Here is a 9,481-nt window from a genome sequence, read left to right on the forward strand (position 1 = left end):
CATAAGCGGCCCCAAAGCGCCGGGAACTGGAAACGGGATTCAATGGCGACGGAGGGCGTCACTTCCGGAGGAGACGAGCGTCACTACCGGAAACGGAGCAGTAGAGACGGGAAATGGTGAGAGGAGCACAGCGCCACCCGGGGTTGAGGGGGGAGTGGAGGACCGAGAGAGAATGGAGTGGGGGGGGGGGGAAGGAAGGAGGGGGGAACGGAGGGCACGGACCCATAGCGACCCATAGCGACGCATAGGGACCACAGGGACTCATAGGGCCCCATAGATACCCATAGAAACACATAGGGACCCATAGAGAGCGACGGGTGGACAGGTCAACCCATAGGGATCTATGGAGCGACGGGTGGACAGGTCAACCCATAGAGAACCATAGCGCCTCAGCCCGCCCCCCGCCGCACTCCATTTCCCAGCACGCCCCGCGCGTCTCCGGTCACGTGGAGCGGCGCGGACCGGAAGTAGGCGGCAGAGCGGGAACGGCGCCGTATGGAGAAAGAGCGGGAAACGGTGCGGGGCGCTGTGGGGCGATCTGTGGGGCGATATGGGGCTCTGTGGGGCGCTGTGGGGATCTATGGGCCCATATGGGTCTCTCTCTATGGGGCAGGGCGCTATGGGGCAGAGGACGTTCGGGGCCGACGGCGCTTTGAGGTCGGACAAGGACGCGCTGCTCCTGATCCGCGATATGGGGCAGAGGGCCCACATGTACAAGGAGGAAGGTGAGTGTGGGGCGGGCCCCATAGCGCCCCATAGGGAGACATTGGGACCCATAGAGCCCCATAAGGACCCATAGATCCCAATAGAGCCCCATGGAGACCCCATAGAGACCCCATAGAGACCCCATAGGGACCCATAGAGACCCACAGGGACCCCATAGAGACCCATGGAGACCCCATAGGGACTCATAGGGACCCATAGAGACCCCATAGAGACCATAGGGACCCCATAGAGACCCATAGGGACCCATAGAGACCATAGGGACCCCATAGAGACGCATAGAGATCCCATAGAGACCCATAGGGACCCATAGAGACCATAGGGACCCCATAGAGACCCATAGAGACGCATAGAGATCCCATAGGGACCCATAGGGACCCATAGAGACCCCATAGAGACTCATAGGGACCCATAGAGACCCATAGAGACCCATAGAGACCCATAGTGACCCCATAGAGATGCATAGGGACCCATAGAGATGCATAGGGACCCATAGAGACCCCATAGGGACCCCATAGAGCCCCATAGGGACCCATAGAGACCCATAGGGACCCATAGAGACCCATAGGGACCCATAGGGACCCCACAGGGACCCATAGGGACCCCATAGAGACCCATAGGGACCCCATAGAGACCCCATAGAGCCCCATAGGGACCCCATAGGGATCCATAGAGACCCATAGGGACCCATAGAGACCCCATAGGGATCCATAGAGACCCATAGAGACCCCATAGAGCCCCATAGGGACCCCATAGGGATCCATAGAGACCCATAGGGACCCATAGAGACCCCATAGGGACCCATAGAGACCCATAGGGACCCATAGAGACTCATAGGGACCCATAGAGACCCCATAGGGACCCATAGGGACCCATAGAGCCCCATAGGGACCCATAGAGCCCCACAGAGACCCCATCCCTCTGCATAGCGCCCCACAGCGCCCCACATTTCCCCTCCCACCCCACGGCAGCCCGGCTCCTGCAGCTCCTCCTGTCCGAATCCCTCTCTCTGAGCCCATCCCAACTGAGCCCCGAAGGCACCGCTGCCCTACGCGCCCTGACCCACAGCGCCGCGACCCTGCGAGCCAAGGACACCTCCATGGCCAGGTGAGCGACAGCCGTGGGGCGCTGTGGGGGCTCTGTGGGGCGCTGTGGGTCCTCCAGCCCCACACCCCCCGCGCAGCCTGCTTTCAGCGCTGAGCTTTCGGGATCGCGGCGCGACGGCGGAGGAGCGACGCGGGACGGAGGAACGGAGGAGGCTGCGGCACTACGGGCACCGGCTGGCCGCCCTGCAGCGCCTCGAGGCCGCCCTGAGCGCGTGTGTGGGGCGCTGTGGGGCGCTGTGGGGCGCTGTGGGGCTCTGTGGGGCGCTGTGGGGCTCTATGGTTTCCTAAGGGTTGACCTGTCCTCCCATTGCTCTATGGGTTTCTATGGCTCCCTATGGGTTTCTATGGCTCCCTATGGGTCTCTATGGGGCCCAATGTCTCCCTATGGGTCTCTATGGGTCTCTATGGGTCTCTATGGGTCCCAGTGTCTCCCTATGGGTCCCTATAGGTCCCTATGGGGCCCAGTGTCTCCCTATGTCTCCCTATGGGTCTCTATGGGTCCCAATGTCTCTCTATGGGTCTCTATGGAGCTCTGTGGGTCCCTATAGGTCCCTATGGGGCCCAGTGTCTCCCTATGGGTCTCTATGGGTCTCTGTGGGTCTCTGTGGGTCCCTATGGGGCCCAATGTCTCTCTATGGGTCCCTGTGGGTCCCTATGGGTCTCTATGGGTCCCAATGTCTCTCTATGTCTCTCTATGGGTCCCTATGTCTCCCTATGGGTCTCTATGGGTCTCTATGGGTCCCAATGTCTCTCTATGTCTCTCTATGGGTCCCTATGTCTCCCAATAGGTCCCAATGTCTCCCTATGGGTCCCTATAGGTCCCTATGGGGCCCTATGTCTCTCTATGGGTCTCTATGGGTCCTAAGCCCCTCTCCTCCCCCCACCGCCCCATAGCGCCGTTCAGCGCCCCGATCCCGGCCCCATAGGGCGGAGCTGCGGCCCCACAGAGCGCCTCAAGGCCAAAGTCCACGACCTCGGGGCACGCATCCGCAGCGCCCAGGTCAGCCCCATAGGGTTCGGGGTCGCTATGGGGCTCTGTGGGGTCGCTATAGGGCGCTATGGGGCCGTGTGCTGGTTGCAGGATGCAATGAGAGAGCTGCGGATGGAGGAGGGCTGGACCCACGCGGCACTTGTGGGGCAGGCGGAGGTACGTGTGGGGCTGGGGGGGCGTGGGGCTGGGGGGTGTGGGGCAGCGCGAGCCATAGAGACCCATAGCGCCCCACATCTCCCCACAGGAGCTGGCCCGGAAGGAGCGGGACATCGAAGCTGTGCGGAAAGAGCTGGAAGCGTTCCTGGATCTGCCGCCCGTAACGAGCTCTCGTTAACATTCACGAGCCTTCCTTAATTAATGAACGAGCCCTCGTTCATTAAGGAGCCTCCATGGAGGAGCGGGGGGCGCTATGGGGCGCTATGGGGGCTCTATGGGGCGCTATGGGGCTCTATGGGTCTATGGGGGCTCTATGGGTCTCTATGGGGGCTCTATGGGTCTCTATGGGGGCTCTATGGGTCTCTATGGGTCCCAGTGTCTCTCTATGGGTCCCAGTGTCTCTCTATGGGTCTCTATGGGGATCTATGGGGCACTATGGGGCGCTCAGTGCCTCCGTTCCCCCCACAGAACATCGCTCTTGCCCGGGTTAAGGTGGCCGAGGCCCAACAGGAACTGGTGAGGGCCGCTATGGGGCGCTATGGGTCCCAGCGCGTCCCTATGGGGCGCTATGGGTCCCAGCACGTCCCTATGGGGCGCTATGGGTCTCAGCCCCCTTGTGTTGCCCCCAGGACTCCCTGGAGGTGGAGCTGGCACAGCGGATCGAGGACCTGAGCCGCTGTGGGTCACCGGCCCCATAGCTGCGCCCCACATGACGGCCCCGTGTCACCTCCCCCACGGCTATGGGGCGCTGTGGGGCGCTATGGGGCGCTGTATTTCCTTCCCATCTGTTCCATGGGGCAATAAAATGTTCTGAGGCTCTGCGGCCGTTTCTATGGGTCCCTATGGGTTTCTATGGGGCCCTATGGTTCTCCCTTCCAGGACCTTCGCCCCCACCTTTATTTACCGTCTCCCTTCCAGGACCTGCCCCCTCCCCCTCCCTTTACTATGCCCCTACCAGGACCCCACGCATGTCCATTCATGAACTCCTTGTCGCCATCTGTGTGCATACTCCTTTATTACCCCCCTTCCAGGACCTACGAGCCCCCACCTCTATCTCTTACCCCCCTTCCAGGACCTGCGAGCCCCCACCTCTATTTATTACCCCCCTTCCAGGACCTGCGAGCCCCCACCTGCATTTACTATCCCCCTTCCAGGACCCTCCCCCCTGCCACGACCCGCGCGATCACTTTTATTCCCGCCCTTCCAGGACCCGCGCCCTTCCTCTGCTCCCATTGGTCCGTTTCCCCCTCCGCCCCTCCCCCGCGCGCTCATCCCGCCTTCTGATTGGCCCGTTCCCCTCCGCCCCTCCCCCCTGCTCATCCCGCCTTCTGATTGGCCCGTTCCCCTCCGCCCCTCCCCCGTGCTCATCCCGCCTTCTGATTGGCCCGTTCCCCTCCGCCCCTCCCCCGTGCTCATCCCGCCTTCTGATTGGCCCGTTCCCCTCCGCCCCTCCCCCGCGCTCATCCCGCCTTCTGATTGGTCCGTTCCCCCTCCCCGCTCTTCCCTTTACTCCCTCCCCTCTCCCCGCGCTCTTCCCTTTACTCCCTCCCCTCCCCCCGCGCTCTGCCCGCCTTCTGATTGGCCCGTTCCCCTCCGCCCCTCCCCCGCGCTCATCCCGCCTTCTGATTGGTCCGTTCCCCCTCCGCGCTCTTCCCTTTACTCCCTCCCCTCCCCCCGCGCTCTTCCCGCCTTCTGATTGGCCCGTTCCCCTCCCCCCGCGCTCTGCCCGCCTTCTGATTGGCCCGTTCCCCTCCGCCCCTCCCCCCGCGCTCATCCCGCCTTCTGATTGGTCCATTCCCCCTCCGCGCTCTTCCCATCTCTTCCCCCTCCCCCCGCGCTCCTCCCTTCCCCCCCTCCCCCTCCCCTCCCCCTCCCCTCGCCCCCTCCCCACTCGGCCTCCGTAGCCCCGCACCGCCCCCTCCCCCCGTCCCCATTCTCCCCGTTCCTCTCCTCCTCCGCCGCCTTTCGGTCCCCTCTCGGCCGTCCTCTCACGCTCCTCCCGCCTCGTCCATGTCACCTCCGCTCTCCCGACCGCCGCTCCGTCCCCGCCCGCCCTGAGGAGGCGGCGGCGGCGGAGGAGCCGAGCGACGACCGAGCGCCGCCGAACCGGAGCCGAACCGGAGCCGAACGCCGCTGAGGGGGACCCGAACGCGAGCCGAGCGCTTCCGAACTCCGCCGAGCGCGACCCGAGCGGGACCCGAGCGCCGCTGAGGGAGAACCGAACGCGACCCGAGCGCTTCCGAACGCGACCCGAGCGCTTCCGAACGCGACCCGAGCGCTTCCGAACGTGACCCGAGCGCTTCCGAACGCGACCCGAGCGGGACCCGAACGCCGCTGAGGGAGAACCGAACGCGACCCGAGCGCTTCCGAACGCGACCCGAGCGGGACCCGAACGCCGCTGAGGGGGACCCGAACGCTTCCGAACGTCACCCGAACGCGACCCGAGCGCTTCCGAGCGCCTCCGAACGTCACCCGAGCGGTACCCAACGCGACCCGAGCGCTCCCGAACGGGACCCGAGCGCTGCCGATCTCCTCCGACCGCGTCCCGCCGCTTCCTCCCCCCCCCCCCTCCCCTCCCCCGCCCCCCCCTCACCCCCCCCCCGCCATCTTTCCCCGCTCCTCCGCCCGTTTTAAACCCGTTCCGTCCGTTCCCTCCCGGTCCCCCGGGATGGAGAAACAAGGCCGGGTGGATTGCCCGGCCCTCCCCCCGGGTTGGAAGAAGGAAGAAGTGATCCGGAAATCCGGGCTGAGCGCCGGGAAAAGCGATGTGTATTACTTCAGGTGAGGCCCCCTCCCCCCTCCTTCTCGGTCTCCGGTTCCCCCCCCCACCCCCCCGCACCGTCTCCGGTTGTTAACGGAGGAGCGGAGTTGCCCCCCCCCCCCCCCACCGGAACCGGGGGGAAAGCGGAACGGAAAGCGCGGGGTGCGGGGGGACCGGAAGTGAGGCGGGGGAACGCAGAGCGGGACGGACCGGAAGTGTGGCAGGGGGAAGAGAGGGAGGCTGGACGGAAGTGGGGCGGGGAGGGCGACCGGAAGTGGGGAGGGGAAGGGGGAGAGCGGGGAGTGGGGTTAAACTGGGAGGGACTGGGGGGGGGGAGGGGGGACTGGGATATACTGGGAGGGACTGGGGGGGGAGGGGGGACTGGGATATACTGGGATATACTGGGAGGGACTGGGAAGGAGAATGGGAATGCGGATTCAAAGCCGGAATGGATTTCAATGGGGACTGGAATGGATTGGGAACGAAGGGAAACCCGGAGTGGAGTTGCTCCGCCCCTGGAACGGATCCTATGGGTCTCTATGGGGCGCTATGGGTCTCTATGGGGCGCTGTGGGACCCTATGGGGCACTGTGGGTCTCTATGGGTCTCTATGGTTCTCTATGTATTTCTATGGCTCTCTATGGGTCCCAATGTCTCTCTATGGGGCTCTATGGGTCCTTATGGGTCTCAATGGGTCTCTATGGGGCGCTGTGGGTCCCTGTGGTTCTCTATGGGTCCCTATGGGAACCTATGGGTCCCAATGTCTCTCTATGGATCTCTATGGGTCTCTATGGGTCCCTATGGGGCTCTGTGGGTGCCAGTGTCTCTCTATGGGTCCCAATGGGTCTCTATGGGGCGCTATGGGTCCCTGTGGTTCTCTATGGGTCCCTATGGGTCTCTATGGTCCTGTATGGGGCTCTATGGCGCTCTATGGGTCCCTATGGGTCCCATTGTCTCTCTATGGGTCTCTGTGGGTCCCTATGGGTCTCTATGGAGTTCTATGGGTCTCTATGGGTCCCAATGGCGCTCTATGGGTCCCAATGTCTATGATTCCCTATGGGTTGACCTGTCCTCCCATCGCTCTATGGGTCCCTATGGGATCCTATGGGATCCTATGGGATTGTATTGGATTTTATGGGATTTTTCTGGGATTTTTTATGGGATTTTCTATGGGATTTTTTGCGGGATGTAAAAGCCCGAGCGGGAAGAAGTTCCGCAGCAAACCGCAGCTGGCGCGTTTCCTCGGCAACGCCGTCGATCTCAGCTCCTTCGATTTCCGCACCGGGAAAATGATGCCCGGAAAAGCCCAGAAGAACAAACAGCGCTTCCGGGGCGACGCCCTCGGGGCCGCCAAGGTAACGGCCTGCACATCCCATAATAACCCCCCCCCCCAAAACCCGATCCCGAAATCCCGGTCCCGGAATCCCATGGTTTGAGCCCGGAATCCCATTGTTTGACCCCATAATCCCATTATTTCAGCCATATAATCCCATAATCCCAATCTTAATCCCGTAATCCCAATCCTAATCCCGTAATCCCAATCCTAATCCCATAATCCCAATCTTAATCCCATAATCCCATATTCCCAGCCCCCTAATCCCATAATCCCATAATCCCAATCCCATAATCCCATAATCCCAGCCCTAATCCCATAATCCCAGCCCCATAATCCCATAATCCCAACCCTAATCCCATAATCCCAGTCCTATAATCCCATAATCCCAATGTTAATCCCATAATCCCATAATCCCAGTCCCATAGCCCCATAATTCCAGCCCTAATCCCATACTCCCATAATCCCATAATCCCAATCCCTTATTCCCATATTTTCAGCCCATCATCCCATAATCCCAGCCCTAATCCCATAATCCCAGTCCCATAATCCCATAATCCCATTCTTAATCCCATAAACCCATAATCCCAGTCCCCTAATCCTATAATCCCAGTCCTATAATCCCATAATCCCAGTCCCATAATCCCATAATCCTAGTCCTATAATCCCATAATCCCAATGTTAATCCCATAATCCCAGTCCCATAACCCCATAATCCCAGCCCTAATCCCATAATCCCAACCCCATAATCCCATAATCCCAGTGTTAATCCCATAATCCCAGCCCTAATCCCATCATCCCATAATCCAAATCCCATAATCCTATATTCCCAGCCCCATAACCCCATAATCCCAGTCCCTTAATCCCATAATCCCAGTATCCAAATCCCATAATCCCATCATCCCAGCCCCATAACCCCATCATCCCTGCCCTAATCCCATCATCCCAGTCCTATAATCCCATAATCCCAATGTCAATCGCATAATCCCATATTCCCAGCCCTAATCCCATAATCCCAGCCCCATAACCCCATCATCCCAGCCCTAATCCCATCATCCCATAATCCCAGTCCTATAATCCCATAATCCCAATCTTAATCCCATAATCCCACTCTATAACCCCATCATCCCAGCCCTAATCCCATCATCCCAGTCCCATAACCCCATAATCCCAGCCCTAATCCCATAATCCCATAACCCCAATCCCTTATTCCCATATTTTCAGCCCATCATCCCATAATCCCAGCCCTAATCCCATAATCCCAATCCCATAATCCCATTCTTAATCCCATAAACCCATAATCCCAGTCCCCTAATCCTATAATCCCAGTCCTATAATCCCATAATCCCAGTCCCATAATCCCATAATCCTAGTCCTATAATCCCATAATCCCAATGTTAATCCCATAATCCCAGTCCCATAACCCCATAATCCCAGCCCTAATCCCATAATCCCATAACCCCAATCCCTTATTCCCATATTTTCAGCCCATCATCCCATAATCCCAGCCCTAATCCCATAATCCCATAATCCCATTCTTAATCCCATAAACCCATAATCCCAGTCCCCTAATCCCATAATCCCAGTCCTATAATCCCATAATCCCAGTCCCATAATCCCATAATCCCAGTCTTTTACTCCCATAATCCCATAATCCTAGTCCTATAATCCCATAATCCCAATGTTAGTCCCATAATCCCATAATCCCAGTCCCATAACCCCATAATCCCAGCCCTAATCCCATAATCCCATAATCCCAATCCCTTATTCCCATATTTTCAGCCCATCATCCCATAATCCCAGCCCTAATCCCATAATCCCGGCCCCATAACCCCATCATCCCAGCCCTAATCCCATAATCCCATAACCCCATCATCCCAGCCCTAATCCCATAACCCCATCATCCCAGCCCCCAACCTCTCATCCAGTAGCTCTGGAATGTTCTAGAGCCGCTGGGGTCTCCCTCCCCCCCCCGCAGGGCAAACCGGACCTGAACACGGCGCTGCCCATCCGGCAGACGGCGTCCATCTTCAAGCAGCCGGTCACCAAGGTCACCAACCACCCCGACAGCAAGGTGCGCTGCGACCCACAGCGCCCGGCCGACCCGCCGCGCCAGGTCAGCCCGCCTCGCGCCCTCACTCCCACTCCTCTCCCTAATAACCCTACTCATTTCCCTAATAATCCCTATTGATTTCCCTAATAATCCAATTTATTTCCCCAGTAATCCCAAAATGCCAGTTATTCCCCCGAAATCCCAATGATTCCCCCAAAATCCCAATTTATTTCCCTATTAATCCCCATTTATTTCCCTAATAATCCCAAAATCCCAATGATTCCCCCGAAATCCCAATGTGTTTCCCTATTAATCCCCATTTATTTCCCTTATAATCCAATTTATTTCCCTAATAATCC

General features: G+C 59.2%; 2 protein-coding genes across 2 annotated transcripts; both read left to right on the forward strand.

Moving 5' to 3' along the window:
- Window positions 1-619: 619 nt before the first annotated feature.
- Window positions 620-3,686, forward strand: HAUS1 (HAUS augmin like complex subunit 1). Its single transcript, XM_065731205.1, has 7 exons — window positions 620-725; window positions 1,888-2,041; window positions 2,724-2,829; window positions 2,911-2,976; window positions 3,065-3,136; window positions 3,445-3,492; window positions 3,606-3,686. Exons 1-7 carry the CDS (start codon window positions 620-622, stop codon window positions 3,672-3,674), a joined length of 621 nt encoding a protein of 206 aa, XP_065587277.1. The 3' UTR covers window positions 3,675-3,686.
- Window positions 3,687-5,617: 1,931 nt separating this feature from the next.
- On the forward strand, window positions 5,618-9,185 carry LOC136045383 (methyl-CpG-binding domain protein 2-like; the record flags this gene model as incomplete). Its single annotated transcript, XM_065731207.1, has 3 exons — window positions 5,618-5,757; window positions 6,932-7,091; window positions 9,048-9,185. Coding segments are annotated over exons 1-3 (411 nt in total), but the record flags the coding sequence as incomplete, so codon positions are not given.
- Between the last annotated feature and the right edge of the window lie 296 nt (window positions 9,186-9,481).

The sequence above is a fragment of the Cyrtonyx montezumae genome, unplaced genomic scaffold (genome assembly GCF_038088225.1).
Source record: "Cyrtonyx montezumae isolate F1298 unplaced genomic scaffold, pur_monq_1.0 scaffold_139, whole genome shotgun sequence".
NCBI lineage: Eukaryota > Metazoa > Chordata > Aves > Galliformes > Odontophoridae > Cyrtonyx > Cyrtonyx montezumae.